Below are 18,802 nucleotides of genomic sequence, written 5' to 3'. Positions count from 1 at the left end.
AAAACAAACAAGGGGCTGGAGAGATGGCTCAGAGGTTAAGAGCACTGCTTGTTCTTCCAAAGGTCCTGAGTTCAATTCCCAGCAACCACATGGTGGCTCACAACCATCTGTAATGAGATCTGGTGCCCTCTTCTGGCTTGCAGGGATATGTGCAGGCAGAACACTGTAGACATAATAAATAAATAAATCTTTAAAAAAAAAAAAAAAAAACAAAAAAGTAAAAAAAAGTCCGAGCAGCAATGCCTAATTCAGACCTGCCATCTTACTTGGAAGACTGAGGCACACAGATTGACAATCCAACGTTGGCCCGGGCAGTTTAGTGAGGTGCTGTCTCAAGAAATAAAATAAATGTTGAGGAGCTGCAGTTGTGGGAGTCTGTGGGAGTCCAGCTCCTACCTTTCCCACCTTTTTTAGGGTTCTTAGGAGGAGGAGAGAGGGATAAGAAAATATCAGATAGAAAGAGAGACCTAGATGACGAGAAGAAAGATAGAAACACAGGATAGCTTCGGGAGGGCCTGGATTAATACCCAATAGCCTCACCCTTTATTGAAAAGAAAGGGCTTTTTATAACATGCCAAGGAGAGAGGCAAAAGACCTTCCACTTTCAAGATCAAAGCACACCGTACAGCCAAGTACAGGACCCTTCCAAACACCTGGTAACCATCCCCATGACCAAAGCACCAATTATGCAGCCCTGCTAGGTAAAGCAAGCCCAGATTCTCTGAGTAAGTTCTCACTAGGAAACCTCTGTGGGTCTCCACATGCAGTGATGGTTCAGTGATTAAGTGCACGGGCTGCTCTTGCAGAGGATCTGAGTTTGGTTCCCACACTCACATCGCATCTCACAATTGAGTGTAACTCCCGTCCCAGGGTGGGCCTGATTCCCTTTTCGGGCCTCTTCAGGCACTGCATCTACGAGGTGTGCAAATACACACCAAGACACATGCTGGCAAAATAATATGCATATACGTAAAATAAAACTAAATCTTTAAAAAATAAACAAAACAAAAAGATAAATAAACAAAACGTTGAAAAACAATCAAGGGATGTAGCCTGTGGTAGAGTACTTGCTTAGTATGTGCAAGGCCCTAAGTTCAGTTCCCAGTACTAAGATAAACACATGTCTGAGAGCTCAGTGTGGTCGCATACATCTGTAATCTCAGCACTTGAGAGCCTGGGCTGCATGGTGAAAGTCTGTCCTATAACTTTTTTTTTAATTGAGAGTTGATGGTTATACGTATAGCCTTGGAGTGAGTGGTGAAAGTGAGGTGGAGCAGTGTTCTAAAGCAAGCAGAGATGGGGTGAGGATAAGGAGTAGTATACAGCTCCGGGAGACTGTACAGAGGTTACTGAGAAACCATCAGGTTTAGAGTCAAAAGGTTTTTTTTTGTGTGTGTGTGTGTGTGTGTGTGTGTGTGTGTGTGTGTTTCTTTCTTTTCGAGACAGGGTTTCTCTGTGTAGCTTTGCGCCTTTCCTGGAACTCGCTTTGGAGACCAGGCTGGCCTCGAACTCACAAAGATCCGCTTGCCTCTGCCTCCCGAGTGCTGGGATTAAAGGCGTGCGCCACCACCGCCCGGCCGGTTTTTTGTTTTTTTTTAATTATCTGAGACACTCCTGGGATGTAGCCCAGACTGGCCTATGGCTCCAGGTCCTCCTGTCTCAGCTTCTCTAATGCTGGGATTACAGGTGTGCCACTATTTTTTTTTTTTTTCTTTAAAGGACGAAGCGTTTAAAAAGTACTTGAAGCTGGGCGTTGGTGGTACATTCCTTTAACTCCAGCACTCGGGAGACAGAGGCAGGTGGATCTCAAGTATTGGAGGCCAGCCTTGTTTACAGAGTGAGTTCCAGGACTAGGGCTACACAGAAGAACCCTGTCTCGGGGAGTGGGGCGGGGAGTAGGGGGTGTGTGTGGCAGCACTTGAAGTAGATGACCAGCAGGCTGCCAAAAGGTGTTTTCTAGTCTTGGATCCTGTGTTCTCCCTAGAAAACACCTTTTGGCAGCCTGCTGGTCATCTACTTCAAGTGCTGCCACACACACACGCCCCACTCCCCGAGACAGGGTTCCTCTGTGTAGCCCTAGTCCTGGAACTCACTCTGTAGACAAGAAGACTAGGGCGGCTGCGTCTCTTCGGCCTTCCAGGGTCACCCCAGTGCCTGGCACCAAGAAGAACCAGGGACGTGTGGAATGTAAAACGAAGAACTAAGAATGCCTTGCGATTGGCCAGATCTGTCCGGCCGACAAGTGAACTGGAGCAGAGGCAGCGAGTGTAGACAGGCTTTCCCTGTCTGGGATGTCTCCCGGTGCAATTGGGGGGCTGGGACCGGAGAGCCAGACCAGCTAGCATCTTGACTAGGTGCTCAGCTCCTTGCGGTCTCCGGGATCCCGCAGAGTTCACACGCCGAGGGTCTGAAAGCGCCGGACAACTTGCACCTCCAACAAGTTTGCCTGGCTTTTCGGCACCACAGTCCCAGGAGACTCAGAAGGACTGTGCCGAGGGGCCAGGCAGTCCCTGGGCAATACAGGTCGCCGCTCGTTGCCGGGCAAAGCCACACCGCGCGCGTTCCCATTGGCCGCAGGTGGCCGCGCTCCGCCCGACAGGTAGTCCGTCCTGTGCGCTCATCATTGGGCCGCGGCCGTGAGGCCCCCCGAGGATTGGCTCAGGTGGAGGCCCCGAGGAGCTTTCATTGGCTACAGGTGCCACCCGCCCCGTGGATTGGCCGTCTAGACGGCCAGGTTCCGCCCCTGCCCAATGCGCCCCCCGCCCCGCACGCCTCCCAAGTTCCGCGGAGTTGGCGCGGCCGGCGCCGTCGGTCCCGCGCTGCGCGCTCCCTTCCGCGTTCCGCCGTCCGCCCCGCCTGGCAACCCGGCCCTTTGCCGGGGCCGCTAGCCATGGCCCGAGCGACCTGGACGCGGCGCTGACGGCGGCCGGCGGAGCGCGCCATGCCCAGCCGGACGGACTCCAAGATGGACGGGAGCGGCGGCCGCGTCCGTCTGAAGGCTCACTACGGCGGGTGAGCGCTCGGCGCCCGACGGTGGGCAAAACGGGGCGCGCGGCGGTGGAGCCCTGGGGCCGTCGGGGGTGCTGCGCGCGAGGGAGGCAGGGAGCTGCTGTGGTGCCCTTGAATGTGGCCGGAGGGAAGCCTCGAGGGCGGGGCACGCTCCGGGTCTCTGTTGCTCTCTGGGCGCGCGCAGTAGGCCGAGTTGTTGCGCTCCTCGCCATGGTCGCAGTTGGTTAGGGACTTTAAGGACAAACTTGCATGTCAAAAGTTTTCATCAGATTGTGAAAACTTCTGGTGCATTAAAAAAAAAAACCCAACAAGATTATTTAAATCGGTCTCGGTTTAAATGTAAGGAAAACCTTTGAGCCAGGTGAAGGCATCCACAAGAAGAATGCCTGCCCTTGTGGGAACATAAGGGCACATTTTCGTGACTTTTGTTTGGGGGACAGGAGAACTTTTGGAGATGTCCAGAAAAAATACGGTCCTACGCTGTCTTTAAGGACACGAATGATGGACTATTCCGTCACTTCCCTGGAGGTGGTTTTGATGGCTGGCCTCGGTCCTGAGCCCTGGATTCCGCCTTGTTTTTAGGGGAAATGGAGGCATTGGGCACTTGACAGTGGTCAGTATGGCTGCCCAGGAGCATTGAGTGATGGGAGCGGAGTGATGGAGCCTGTGTTCTGGTGGCTGGTCAGCCCAGGCTCGCCTGGAGAATCCCATGATCTTGTTGCTCTGATTGTGTAGACAGAAGGCGGTGGAGGCCTAACGATTTGACTGCTTCCAATGGTGCCGGTGCCGTGTCTCCTGGAACTGACTTGGATACTCCCAGGTCAAGGGTCGAGGGTCACTGCTCTTGGAAAGGAGGAAGGGAGTGGAGTGGAATGCTGGCCCTGTGACTGAACTGGGCTCTCGGCATTCCTGAGAGTTTTACAGAGTGGCTGATCCCAGCCACAGAGACAAGAGGTGATTCCTTGCCTGGGCAGAGGTTTGCTTTCCAGCCTGAGGGACTACCTGGCCCCACAGTTTGTTATGGAAATATTCCAGACAGTTCCCTCTCACTATGGCTAACTTCTGGCGATCCTGGGCTTAGAGGTGGGGTTTCTGCTAGAGCCAGAGGAAGAAAGATCTCTGGGGGACTCGCAGCCGCCCCATCTGAAGATGTCAAGTCTGCAGCCTTGACTCAGGCCTGCAGTGCCCCTGCTAAAAGGGACCGCTTAGCTGTGTCCTCAGACTTGTGGATTCTGTAGTGAGCCTGTTAATGCTGAGACTGTCCCTTCTGCCTGGAACCCCCAAGCTGAGCAACACATGTTCAGGGTTGGTTCTTTAAAGCCCAGGGCCTTGGGAATGGGATCCACCCTTCCCTTAGGGCAGCTTCAGCCACTACCTTGGGGTCATGGCTCACCTTGAACAGTGTCCCTGTCCTGGACTTGTCAGTCTTGCCCACCCCTCCCTCCCTTGTGCCCCTGGGGAGCACTTTGGTTACTGGCAGTGTAATTCAACCTGTTGACTCCAGTTTCCTCAGCGGACAAAAGTGGAGCCCCCCCACCCCTTCCTCTCCCTTTCCCCACCCCTTCCTGTCCTCTTCCCTTTCTGCCTACTCCCCCACTCCCCGCTCCCTCTGTACCCCTCTCCTTTCATCTTCCCCTGGAAGGGGCTCCTTTCCAGCCTTCCTCCCCATTTACCCTGGAATCGGCCAACTGGGTCCCTCTCTAGAGCTTGAGACCCTGGGCAGTGATGTAAGAAATGCAGAGATACTGTCTGAGCTGTGAAGGTTGGCTGTGTTTGGGGGGGGGGGGGGAGTTCTCTCCGGGAAGGCAGTGTTCTGGGGGCATGGGGTAAGATCAGCCCTGAGGAAGGTGACGGAGCCACAGCTGAGTCATAGATACAGTCCGGTCCTTAGAACAGTAATGTGACGGCCGTTCGCCCTCCTGTTGTCCCTCGGTCCCTTTGAGGCTTGAGATCAGAGTGCTGCCACCAGTGGTCACCTCTGTTTGGGGGGTGTCAGGCAACACCGTGCTCTCAGGGGATTACAGGTGACATTCAAAGTGGAGGTGCCTGCTTTTCTGAAATTTCAGACATCACAGATGGTGGGTCTTCCCTCCTGAGGCTCTTGTTACAAACTTTCATGTTGGAGGGCCTGCTATGGTCCTTGAAGGTGCAAAAGTCAGGAATGGGTGGTCCATCCAGGCTGGTCCTAACTTCTGTGAGACACTCTTGCTTAGAGTTTTGTCATGAGGCAGGTTCACCCTTCTGACTCAGGTGAGATGTGACCAGGGTGGTAGTTCAGCTTCATGTGGCACCTCCAAAGCACCGAGGTCTCACACCTGTCCTCTGGGCACTGAAGGGTGTGGGTGGAGGATAGCTTCCAGTTGGGTTCAGGCAGAGGTCCAATGTGGTTGATATATTGTGCACCCCAATAAACTTGTCTGGGGGTCAGAGAACAGAACAGCCCTAATATTAAACTTAGAGGTTTGGCAGTGGTAGCACACGCCTTTAATCCTAGCATTCCAGAGGCAGAGATCCGTCTGGATCTCTGTGAGTTCAAAGCCACACTGGAAACAGCCAGGCATGGTGACACACGCCTTTAGTCCCAGGAAGTGATGGCAGAAAGCAGAAAGGTATATAAGGTGTGAGGACCAGGAACTAGAGCGGGTTAAGCTTTTAGGCTTTTGACCAACTGTTCAGCTGAGATTCATTCTGGATGAGGACTCAGAGGCATCCAGTCTGAGGAAACAGGATCAACTGAGGAATTGGCAAGGTGAGGTGGCTGTGGCTTGTTCTGCTTCTCTGATCTTCCAGCTTTAACCCAATACCTGGTTCCGGGTATGATTTTATTAATAAGACCTTTATAAGATTCGTGCTACAGTCCAAGAGAGGGATTTCAGACCTGATTTCCAGAGTTCCCAGTTGCAAGGCTGGCCAATGCTGAGTATGCTGGGCAGTGTGGGCACTTTGTCAGGGTGACATCAGGTGACAGGTGCCTGGGGATGGGGGCTTGGTGTTTGGAGTCTCTCTGTTCCTCAGTTTTGTTTCCTGCCATGATTCTACAGGCTGTGGCGAGTAGGATCAGGATCAGTTCCTGTGGCAAGTGGCGGGGAGGGGGGCCTGTGCAGGGGTTGGCTGGCTGGTCTTGTAGGAAAAGGGGGCAGCTGGGACATCTCTCCCTGGTCCTACAGAGTGGGTGAGATCCATGGGCCAGGTAGGACCCTGAAGGCCCTGCTGGTTTGTTGGGGGCTGGGTAGGTGCTCTGAATGTTGTCAGTGGACAAAGACTTTGTTTATAGGCAGTTGTGTGACCCAGTTTAGATAGCCCAGTGGGGAAGTGAAGGGGTCAACAGCAACCCTGGCTGGCATTTCCGTTTCAGGGCTTTTCAGGTTTCCTTCCTAAGCCTTCTCTCCATGGATGTGAGACATGAGTTGATTTTTACTGCAGCGTCAGTGAGGGTGTGGTTCCTGCTTAGTTTCCATGGAAACTTGTTGCCTGCCCTTCCTTATAAGGAGTAAAGGGGAGCAGCCTGTCCCCCCCCCCCCCACTTTTCATTTTCCTCCTCCATGGCATGTCTCTGAGCCATCTCCTACTACAGAGGTCTAAATCCTATTTGGGAATGACAAGATAAAAGACAATGGCATTCTGAGATTTGATTTGCCAAGAAACATTCCTTCCAGAATTGTTACTGCTACACTGGGGTGGAGGTGGGTCAGGTCCTACCAGGATGTTCAAGAGCTGCTTTAATTAATCAATTATTCTCCTCTCCTTTTTCTGGATGACATGCCCTGGTTTTCATCTTCAAGGTTTTGGGGAGAGGCTTGACTATGGTGTTTTACGCAAACGAAGCTAACAGATTTGTGTCTGCATCCTGGAGTTCTCTTTGGGTGCCCAATGATGCGGTTGCTTGGCCCCAGGCCTCCACTAGGGGGCACCTTCTGTCACTTTAACTTGGTTTTCTATAGAGTCATGGAGGTCTTTTTTTTTTAATTATATTTTATTTGCATTGGTGTTTTGCCTGCATGTATGTCTGTGTGAAGGTGTCAGTTCTTAGAGTTGCAGACAGTTGTGAGTGGCCATGTGGACACTGGGAATTGAACCCAGGTTCTCTGGAAGATGAGCCATCTCTCCAGCCCATGGGGGGGTCGTTTTTAAAACTGGTCACTGGTTCTATTTTGTGTTGGGGGGGGGAGGCTGTCATATTGTCTTTGGGAAAGATCTTCATTTTTTTTAATCAGTAACTTGGCTAACTAAGCAGCGTTTGGTCGGATTCAGATGTGATCCCCATGACAGATATCCCTGTCCTCTTTGTCCCAGGGACATCCTGATCACCAGCGTGGATGCCATGACAACATTCAAGGACCTCTGTGAGGAAGTGCGAGACATGTGTGGCCTGCACCAGCAGCACCCACTCACCCTCAAGTGGGTGGACAGTGAAGGTAGCCCCAGTCTTGGGACGGTCAGCCTGAGCTCCAGGGCTTAGGCTAAGCAGCCTCCCCCAAGTACAGCTGAACTTGTTAGAACCAGCTACCTCAGTACAGTGGCTGCAAATGAGTGAACAGGATCTGAGACAGCACTGAGAGCAAGGCAAAAGGGGGTGCTCCTGCTGTGCGGGGTGCCTCGAGCTTGCACAGCGCCTTCCCTGACTGTCCCTCTCCTGGGGTGTTCTGGCAGCCGCTTTAGGAAGGACTAACTCTTCATTTCAGTTTCCCACCTCTTGATCTCTCTCGCTCTCTCCTCCCCACTTTCTCGTCTCTCTTACTTCGTCACACCCTTTTCTCTCTTCTCATCTCTCTCTCCTCTTTCCTTTCTCCTCCTCTCGTCTCTCCCTCCTTTCTGCCCCTCCTCTACCTCTATTGTTTTCTCTGTGTCCCTCTGTCCTTGTCTCTATTTCCTCCTTTCTCCTCTTTCTCTCCCACATTCAGACTCATAGAAAACTGGGTTGAGATGGGACGGCCAGGAGAGACCCCTTTTCACAGCTGACAGATTAGGCAGAGCACATGCACACGCCGCTCCTGTTTCAGCAGAACTACTGGCACATGGGCTGGCTGTGTGCATCTCTGCATCCATCGAGACTTTACCTAGGCCACCTAGGAGGAAGTTCTAGGGCTGCCTAGCAAGCTCTTAGAGCTCCCAAGGCTTTGTGTGAGTGAACATGACTTCCTTCTGGGGATTGAAAGGTTCTTTTTTTTTCTTTTTTTTGGTTTTCGAGACAGGGTTTCTCTGTGTAGTTTTGGTGCCTGTCCTGGATCTCGCTCTGTAGACCAGGCTGGCCTTGAACTCACAGAGATCCTCCTGGCTCTGCCTCCCAAGTGCTGGGATTAAAGGCATGCGCCACCACCACCTGGCGATTGATAGGTTCTTACATGGGACACTCAGGTCCCATGAGGGGAAATTAACTCATTGGTTTGGATGGCTGTTCTGGAATCTCCCACCCCTGCTCAGTGCTGATCATGAACAATGAGACTTTGAAGTGCTGAGTAGCTCAGGCCTCTGCCTTCATACTTCTGTAGCCTCATTGGTGCCTCTTGCCTCCACCCGCTAGGTGACCCATGTACCGTGTCCTCACAGATGGAGCTGGAAGAAGCTTTCCGGCTGGCCTGTCAGGGCAGAGATGAAGTGCTCATCATCCATGGTAAGTGAGAGATCTAGAGCAGACTTTTCATCTGTCCACTTAGTCTGTAGAAACAAATGGCCTATCTTAGTTTGCTTCCTGCTGCTATGGCAAACACTGTAACTGAAGCTACTTGGGGAGGAAAGGGTTTATTTAGCTTACACATCCTGATCACAGTCCGTCATCAAGGGAAGCTGGGGCAGAAACCTGGAGGCAGGAGCTTATGCAGACATACCTACCCAGGGGTGGTATTGCCCACAGTGGACTGGGTCCTCCCACATCAATCAAGAAAATGTCGCACAGACTTTCCTAAGGGACAATCTGATGGAGGCATTTTTTCAGTTGTAGTTCCCTTACCCAGATAACCCTGGCTTGTGTCATGTGTACAAGACTAACCAGAACACAGCCTGAGGAACTCTCCTCAATGATGGGATCTTTGTCTGACAACCTAAGGGTTGGGAAGCCATGTGGAGTCTGTCACTATAAAACCTTTTGATGGAGCTGGAGAGATGGCTCAGCGGTTAAGAGCACTGGCTGTTCTTCCAGAGGCCCTTTGTTCAATTCCCAGCAACCACATGGTGGCTCACAACCATCTATAATAAGATCTAGTGCCCTCTTCTGGCCTGCAAGTATACATGCAGGCAGAACACTGTATACATAATTAATAAATAAATAAATCTTTAAAAAAAAAAGAATTAAAAAAAAACCTTTTGATGTTCTTATGTGCTTTTAAAAGTAAATTTATGGGATTGAAGAGATGGTTTAGTGGTTAAGAATACTTGTTGTTCTTGCAGAGGACATGGGTTCTGTTCCCAGCACTCACATGGTGGCTAACAACTGTCTGTAACTCCAGTTCCAGGGGGATCCAATGCCTTTTCTGACTTATGCAGGCTCCCATGAGCATGGGGTGCACCCACATTGAATCAGACACACACATGCACATAAAAATAAATTTACTTAATTAGAAATGTATTCTTGTATTCATTTATTTGTGCATGTACGGATGTGCATGGATGCCACAATCCATGTGTGGAGATCAGAGGACAACTTACATGAGTTGGTTCTTTTCTTCATGATGTGGGTCCCATGGATCAAATTCTGTAGCTGGAAGTTTCTCTGGTCCCACCCAGCCCCACAGTCCCTCAGACGCTTATAAAATAATCACTCCGAGGCTTATATTAATTAAAATATTAGCTAGCTCTTTCATCTTAAATTCACCCATTCCTATTAATCTGTGTGTTGCCACGTGGCCATGGCATTGCCAGTCTGTTGGCATCTTGTTGCTCCTTTGGCGGCTGGCAGCTCTCGACTCTGCCCTTCTTCTGTCTGTATCTCTGCTTCTTTTTCTCACCTGGCTGTAAGCTTTCTTGCCATAGGCCAAAACAGCTTTATTTATTATCCAGTGGGAGTCACACATTCACAGCACACAGAAGACATCCCACAGCAGAACTCAGTTCCTCAGGCTTGATGATAGGTGTGTTTACATACTGAACCATCATGCTGACATAGAAACTTAAGTTTTGCCGAGCCTCATGGTGTAGGCTTGTTGAGAAATGGAGGTAGATAAACTGAGAAAGTTCAAGACAGACTTGTGCTATAGAGTTAGTGAATGCCAGCTTAACAAGACTTTGTTTCAAAATAAAAAGTAAAAAGGGCCAGGGACGTGGACCCTGTGGCTCAGTGGAAGAGAACCACCTAGCATTCTCAAGACCAGGTTTAGTTCCTAGTGCAGCTTTTTAGAGTCAATTTTTAAGATACTTGCTGTCCTTTGTTGTGTCTGGGCTACTTTATTAATGAGAACTGCTAGTTTTCCTTTGACAACTCTGCCCTCCAAAATCCTTTTCCCTGGAACCTTACAAATGGGGTTTAGCATGGACATGTTCTCGGGATTCTGAGGTTCTGCTGCGGAATGTCTTCCTGGTCCTCAAGGGGTCTGTGGGGAACACTTTGGCTCAGGGCAGGACTTTCCCCGAGAGACAGTGTTAATGGCACAGTGATCACTAACTTTATCATTTTGTTTCTTTTTATCCAGTTTTCCCAAGCATTCCAGAACAGCCAGGCATGCCTTGTCCTGGAGAAGACAGTGAGTGTTCAATTTTTTTAAAATGTAATTTGATTTAACTTTATGTATATTGGTGTTTTGCCTGTATGTGTGTCTGTGCACCACATGAGCCCTGGTGCCTGCAGAGGCCAGAAGAGGGCATCAGATCCCCTGAAACTGGAATTATAGTTATCAGCCACCATGTGGGTGCTGGGAATCAAACCCAGGTTCTCTGCAAGAGCAGCCAGAAGTCTTAACCACAGAGCCATCCCGTCAGCCTGACTGCTCCATTTTATGTATGTATGTATGTATGTATGTATGTATGTATTTATTTTTCAAGACAGGGTTTCTCTGTATAGTTTTGGAGCCTGTCCTGGAACTCACTCTGTAGCCCAGGCTGGCCTCGAACTCACAGAGATCCGCCTGGCTCTGCCTCCCAAGTGCTGGGATTAAAGACATGTGCCACCACCGCCTGACTCCAATTTTAAATTTCCTTTTAACATGTGCCAGGTGCTACAGGTAGAACTGCTGATCCATTATGTCAGGGCAGTGGGTGAGTGCCTTGTGTGAAGCAGGGCCCTGGGACCCAGAGTCGTTTACCTTGGTGAGGAATCTAACTGCAGCGTGAACAGTACTGTAACTCAAGAGCTCTTTGCACTTTGGCTGGCTCCCTCATGGTTTCCGTGGATGTGATGTGGCTGACTGGTGCTTTGTTGGCAGTGGGGGAGGTGAGGGTAGGAGGTGTGGTGGGCTTGGTTGTGAGGTGGCATAGTAGAAGGCCCTGATTTGTCCCATGAGGAAAATGCCCGGGTCAGAACACGTGGACGCTGCACCTGTGCATCTGTACCACCGCCTGCCCCGTGCGGACCATCCGGGCCTGGAGTTCTTGTCCTCTCCCTGTCTTGTGCTGATCTGTTCATTTCCCCCTTTTGGTCTGTTGGTAGGAGATGAGGGAAGCAGGTCTCAGAGTGGTGTTATCCAAGGGGAGCTTTGTCTTTGCCTCTGATTGTGTCCTGGAGACCATGCTTAGGTGTTAAGGGGTGGCACGGTCCTGGAAGTGACAACTTTGGCTTACCTGGTCAGTGAAGGAGAAGTACCTGAAGTTGCACAACCCAGTGTGATTAGAGGGAGGCGGGTGCTTAACCTATGTGTTTTGCCTCTGGCGAGAAGGGGAACCAGCCCAGGGACACAGGGTAGGAAGCCAAGAGAGAATATCGGTCAGGTTTGTATGTGTGTATATGGGGGTGTTGCCTAAAGAGGCCTTTGACAAACTGGGTGGTGTGGAACCCAGGACACGGAACCTTCCAGCCCAAGTCCCAGGCAGCCTGTGCAGAGTTCTTAGGATAAGTGGCCAGCGTGTTGTGTTTCCAGGTCCTGTGGAGTACTCCCTGATGCTCCAGACCCTCCCTCTGGGGTGCCCATGTCCCACGGAGGGACAGGTATCTAGACAGTATATCTTTTTGTTTGTTTGTTTGTTTGTTTGTTTTTGTTTTTCGAGACAGGGTTTCTCCGTGTAGCTTTGCGCCTTTCCTGGAATTCACTTGGTAGCCCAGGCTGGCCTCAAACTCACAGAGATCCGCCTGGCTCTGCCTCCCGAGTGCTGGGATTAAAGGCGTGCGCCACCACCGCCCAGCTTTAGACAGTATATCTTTATGAGTATGTAAAACAATAAAATAAGGCAGAGGCTGGTAACATGGCTCAGTTGTTGCCTAATGACCTGAGTTCAATCCCTGGAATCCATGTAAAAAAAAGCAGAAGACAGCCAGTTCTACAGAGTTATGCTCTGACCTCCAGACACACACCGTGGCACACATGTACCTGTACTCACACACATCATACACACACATATATCACACTATGGCACCCATGTACCTGTACTCACACACATCATACACACATGTACATCACACTATGGCACCCATGTACCTGTACTCACACACATCATACACACATGTATATCACACTATGGCACACATGTACCTGTACTCACACACATACACACGTGTACATCACACTATGGCACACATGTACCTGTACTCACACACATCATACACACGTGTATATCACACTATGGCACACATGTACCTGTACTCAGACACATCATACACACGTGTATATCACACTATGGCACACATGTACCTGTACTCAGACACATCATACGCACATATACATGCTCACACAATAATAATAAAGTTCTAAAATTTAAAAAAAAAAAAGAACAAAATAAAGCGGCTCAGGAGGGAAGTTGAGGTTTTCCTGTCTGTCTTATTCCTTGACTTTCACACTGCTCGTCAGCAGGTGTGTTTCAGGTGGTGTCTGTATGTTACCTGGATGACTTTTTGGTTGTGGTGACAAGATTGTGTTCATATGTTCTACCTTATATCACGAGAGTCTCCGTGCGGCCCCTGTGACCACAGGGCAAGAGGGTAGCCCAGATGTGTGTGGATGCTGTAGGGAGGGTGCCTTGAGTTGGTGGGATGTTGCCATACAGTAGTGTCACTGGATGTCAAGAGCTTGGGGACTCTGCTGAAGAGTAGAAGTCGGGTGTGACAAGGTAGGTCCATATCACCCTGTGGGCATGCAGGAAATGTGGCTGACCTGGCCACATGAGTAGGTCCTTGAGATGCTTGCTGGGGTGGCTCAGTCTCTGATAGACACTCAGTTTTGTCAGAACATTCCATAGAACCTTTGCTGAGATCAGAAGGTCTTGAACTGAGCACCACAGAAGATGATTGACAAGCCAGGGGCCTTCTCTCCAGCTTATGGATCATGCCCTGGCTGGCTGGTGTACTGGGGTGTAGAAAGGCTCTAATCTCTCGGGGCCTGGAGTGTATGAAGCAATAGGATCCTGAGAGAGGGTCTCCCGGTCTGTGTTGGTGTCCTGTCTCCCCAGTGTGTAACACTTGCCCCTTGATGTCTGTTCCTGTCACCCAAGGGAACTGTGTGACTTTGCTGCCTACAAGGACCTTTGTGTTTATAGTTTTGCTGAGGGTCAATGAAGAGGCTCAGCCTGGTGGGATGTAAATGACAAGGGTGAACCTCCTTGAGTTTCGTTAGGACAGTGTGAGATGGACGGACAGACACATGGATAGATCATAGCCAGCGGTGGATACAAGTTTGAAAACTTTGAAGGACCTGGTTGACATGGAACAAGGGAGTATCTAACTGAGCGTGCCGTGCTGGCCAGTTGTAGCAGGCCTTTTTGGTCTGCCAGCCTCCAAATCATGACATTGAGACTTATTAATTATGAAAGCTCGGCCTTGGCTTAGGCTTGTTTCTAGCTCTTATAACTTAAATTAACCTATTTCTATTTATTTATGTGCTGTCACATGGCTCATGGCTTTTTTACCTCTCTTCCTGCATGTCCTGCTTCCTCTGCATCCGGCTGGTAACTTCACCTTTCTTCTTCCCAGACCTTTCTTCTTCCCAGACCTCTCTGTCCAGAAGTCCCGCCTATACCTTCTGCCTAGCTATTGGCTGTTTAGCTTTTTATTAAACTAGTCACAGTGACACATCTTCACACAGTGTAAAGGGATATTCTACATTTCCTCCTTTTCGTCTAAATAAAAAAAGAAAAGTTTTAACTCTAACACTGTAAAACTATATACAATAAGAACAATTTTCAGGTAAGAATTACATTTAGGCCGGGCGGTGGTGGCGCACGCCTTTAATCCCAGCACTCGGGAGGCAGAGCCAGGCGGATCTCTGTGAGTTCGAGGCCAGCCTGGGCTACCAAGTGAGTCCCAGGAAAGGCGCAAAGCTACACAGAGAAACCCTGTCTCAAAAAAAAAAAAAAAAAAAAAAAAAAAAAAGAATTACATTTAAATGTCCAGTTCATTTGCATTTGGCAAATTTAGAAAAAATACTCCGTTATCTATCCTAACTTAGACCAAAGTTTTATACCCAAACCATTTCTTGTCACAACTTGTATTACCATCCTAAAAAGGTCTTTTTATACCTTAAAACGTCTTTTTAGATAAATAACTTAAACTTTTATGTTTCTCAGCCTTATAAACTTTACATCTCTTTTGTAAGTTTCTTCAACTTCTGAAACTATAGAAATGACAGAGACATTTGGCTGCCTGGACAGTCACCCAAGGTTCCTCTGCAATGTTGGGGCATCTGTCTTCAGCCTACAGGCCTAGAATGTCTGACAAACTTTTCTGTGAAGCAGGAATTTTTTGAAGGACTGTCCTACCTTGTCTTGGCAAAGTTGAGCAGTTGCTTTCTTTTGTGTCCTGCTTGTTCAATTTGGACAGCATACTGTTAGCAGTCAAGGCAAGGACAGTTTCTTGCCCAAATGGCTAGCTTTCGCCACAAAGAAAGCAAACTCCATATGGAGGTTCTTCAGTGCCCATCATCATTTTTTGAAGTAAATTGGTGCTGCCAGGAGCAGATATGTCTCACTGTCATGAAAGCCTTATGTTATTAAAACAGAATTGAACTCAGGACCTCTGGAAGAGCAGTCAGTGCTCTTAACCTCTGAGCCATCTCTCCAGCCCCCTATTAAAACATTTTAAATGCCATATTCCGTAGGTCTTTGAAGTGTTTGAAGATCATCCATCTATCTAAAATGTATCTCTGTGTAATCTTGAAAACATACCTAACATGACTATAAGTTTGATGTTATAAAAAAACTATTAACCTGCCTTTTTTCTATTATCCTAAATAGCTTTCAAGGACTAAAACTTTATATTACATTTTTAAATGAGCTGCATAGGTACAATACCTAACTTCCAGCCTGCTTTCTGTCTCTGTGGGTTTGTCTGTTGGACATTTCATATAAAGAGACTCACATGCTCCACGGACTTATGCCCAGCTTCTTTCTCTCAGCATCATCTTGAGATTCTTCTGTGTTATAGCATGTTAGCACTCCATTCCTTTTGTTTTTTTAATTTTTAAATTTCTGACAAACACATAATTAAGTTTTGTTTTGTTTTGTTTTGTTTTGTTTTTCGAGACAGGGTTTCTCTGTGTAGTTTTGGTGCCTGCATTGGATCTCGCTCTGTAGACCAGGCTGGCCTCGAACTCACAGAGATCCAACTGACTCTGCCTCCCGAGTGCTGGGATTAAAGGCATGTGCCACTGCTGCCCAGCCCATACTTAAGTTTTTAATTACCCAGTTTTTTTTTCTTTTTCCTTCCTTCCTTCCTTCCTTCCTTCCTTCCTTCCTTCCTTCCTTCCTTCCTTCCTTTCTTCCTTCCTTCCTTCCTTCCTTCCTTCCTTCCTTTCTTCCTTCCTTCTTTCTTTTTTATTTCCCCTGACATGGAGATCTCAGTAACCCAGGCTACCACTGAATTCTTAGATTCATGTTCCTGCCCCAGCTTCTGGAGCAGCTGGACTGCAGCATCCTATGCCTGTGTTTAACTGTGCTGTTTTGGTTGGTGAGTGTGAGGAGCTGTTTGTATACTCTGGATCTTAATCTCTGGTCAGTGTTGATTTACAAATACTTTCTCGTTCTTTGTGTTGCCTTTTTTGTTGAAAGTTCCTTTTGACTATAGGCCATGCTTTCATAATTAATAAGTCTCCATGCCTTTTTTGTGAGCTGGTGCCCCCCCCCCCCCAATTTGTCTACATATGGAGTCCAACATAGGTCCTGTATTTTTTGTTTTGTTTTGCTTTGGGTTTTTTTTGTTGTTGTTGTTGTTTTTTGTTTGTTTGTTTTTTGGTTTTTCAAGACAGAGTTTCTCTGTGTAGCTTTGGAGCCTGTTCTGGTACTTGCTGTGTAGACCAGGCTGACCTTGAACTCACAGAGATCCACTTGCCTCTGCCTCCCAAGTGCTGGGATTAAAGGCATGTGCCACCACCACCCAGCAGCTCCTGTATTTCATGTCTGGTAAGAGTCTAACTTTTTCTCAAATTATTGAAAAGATTCTCCTTTCCCTGGTAAAGGTCTTGTCATGCTTGGTTTTTCATGTATATGAAAAGATTTGTTTCTGGACTTTCTGTTTGTCATGGTTTGCATATGAAATGCCAACCATAGGCCCAAGTGTTTGAAGACTTGGTCCATAGCTGGTAGTGCTGTTTGGGGAGCTTTTGAAACATTTTGGACACTGTTCCTAGAAGGCTTAAGTGGGGCTAGAGCATTATGGCTCATCAGGTTCTAGTATGAGCTCTCTGTTCCCTGGTCTACCAAGGTATGAGCAAGTTGTCACACAGTCCTGCCGCCATGGAGCCATCCATTACCATGCCTTACCCCACATGGTGGGCAAAACACACCTCTTCTCCCTTACATGGTTCTTATCTGGAAAGTGGTGACCAACCTCACTCACTGTCCACTGGTCTGAGCATAAAGTGACTGATATGGTTACTGTAACCTTGCAGTAAGGTTTTTGTTTTATTTTTTATCCCTTTGAGACAAGGTCTCATGCAGCCAAGGCTGGCCTCAAACTTGCTATGTAGCAAAGGATGATCTTTCTGCCCCTTGGATTATAGGTGTGTGCCCAGATTGGCAGTAAGTTTTTTTTTTTTTGCTTTTTCGAGACAGGGTTTCTCTATGTAGCTTTGGAGCCTGTCCTGGAACTCACTCTGTACCCAGGCTGGCCTTGAACTCAAAGATCCACCTGCCTCTGCCTCCTGAGTGCTGGGAATAAATGGCGTGGGCTACCACCGCCTGGTGGCAGTAAGTTTTAAAGGCAAGAAGTGTGGGGTGCTGGGCATGTAGCTTGGTGATGGAGTACTTGTCTGGGATGTGTAAAGGCCTAAGTTCAGTCACCAGTAACATACACACACACACACACACACACACACACACACACACACCACACACACACCACACACAGAGTCCCCATGCACTCTGACTTGTCAAAATTGTTTTGATTTCTGGGAACCTTAATATTTCATTTTTCTTTTTTTTCTAAATTTTAAATTGGGATTTTTTTTCTTTTTTTTTTCTTTTTTTTTTGGTTGACTATTTAAGATACTGGATTTTGTCAGTTGGTTGTTCTGTACCTATTGAGATGATCATGTTTGTTTGATTTCAAAATTCTTGTTAATGTGTCTATTACACTGACCAATGTTGTTCTTTATTTTTATTCACATGGGGGTGGGGTGGGGGTGGGCATGAGTACAGGTACCTGTGGAGGCCAGAAAGGTCAGATCCCCTGTTTTTGGAGTTACAGGAAGTTGTTAGCCACCTAATGTGACTGTGGGTGATGGGAACCGAACTTGGGTCCTCTGGGAAAGCAGGAAGTTCTCTTAACCACTGAGTCATCTCTCCAGCCCCAAACCGAACAATTTTCTAATTTGAATTTTCTTTGGATCCTGTGAGTAAGTTCCTCCTGGTCGTTATGTATAACATTTTTTACCAGGTGGCTAAATTTGTTTTGCTAGTGTTTTTGTTGTTGTTGTTGTTTGTCTTTTTTTCTTTTTAATGGTCATTGATGCTGGTCATGAGATTCAGGGCCCATTGGGATAATATAAAGACATCCATCTTGGACTTCTGACTTAACCACATCTACAAATTAGGTCTTACCAGCAAGTTTTAGGGAAAGGATATGGGTACATCTTAGTGGGCACATCAGTGTTCAAGCACCCTCAGTTGGTGGCTACATTTGAGGTCCATTTGCCCTCTGCACCTTGTAGGTTGGTGGGGCTGGTCTGACTTCTTTCTCCATCCCACTTTGTGGGTGGCCTTACACTGTTGTGCGGGAGGCTGTGTGTGACCGGGGTGACCATGGGGCACTTGGTGGGGGTTGGGTCCCTGGGGGTTCTGAAGTGGATGTCAGGTTCGTGCAAGGCAGGAAAATCTTCCAGGTCTGTGTCTTGACTCAGTTCAGGGGCCTGTTTGTTTCTGATGAGCTGCTGTGGTTGCTGTCCTACCTGTTCATGTGCTTCCTAGAGACCGTCAGAGCAGTGGCAGCAGCAGACCTGGGCAGGTGAGGCCATGGCAGGAGTGTGGTCACCAAAGGAAGCTGAGGTGGTGATCTGTTCAGAGAATAGCCTGAAGCTGTTGGGGCATGATGTGTGTGTAACCAGAAGGTGCTGGGAACAGGCTGAGGGAGTGGCTCAGTAGGAGGGTAGTGGCCTGGTCTTCAAAAGGCTTCGGTTCCATCCCCTAGTATTGGAGAGAGAGAGAGAAAAAAAAAATGAAGTAGTTTGGTATTCATGTGGCTACTGTCTTATAGGCTACCATTTGTGTCACATGACTTTGGGCAGGTAGG

The 18,802-nt window shown here is 48.4% G+C and overlaps 1 protein-coding gene across 1 annotated transcript in view; it reads left to right on the top strand.

Moving 5' to 3' along the window:
- The first annotated feature begins 2,793 nt into the window (after positions 1–2,793).
- Positions 2,794–18,802, top strand: part of Prkcz (protein kinase C zeta) — a 111,531-nt gene continuing 95,522 nt past the window's right edge. The window contains exons 1-4 of the mRNA XM_059255510.1: positions 2,794–3,012; positions 7,303–7,424; positions 8,531–8,620; positions 10,632–10,682. Coding sequence (XP_059111493.1) covers positions 2,942–3,012; positions 7,303–7,424; positions 8,531–8,620; positions 10,632–10,682 — 334 coding nt within the window. The 5' untranslated portion in view covers positions 2,794–2,941. The remainder of the gene's footprint in view (positions 3,013–7,302; positions 7,425–8,530; positions 8,621–10,631; positions 10,683–18,802) is intronic.

Source organism: Peromyscus eremicus, chromosome 2 (genome assembly GCF_949786415.1).
Source record: "Peromyscus eremicus chromosome 2, PerEre_H2_v1, whole genome shotgun sequence".
Taxonomy (NCBI): domain Eukaryota; kingdom Metazoa; phylum Chordata; class Mammalia; order Rodentia; family Cricetidae; genus Peromyscus; species Peromyscus eremicus.
This window is presented reverse-complemented; position numbering and strand designations above follow the sequence as displayed.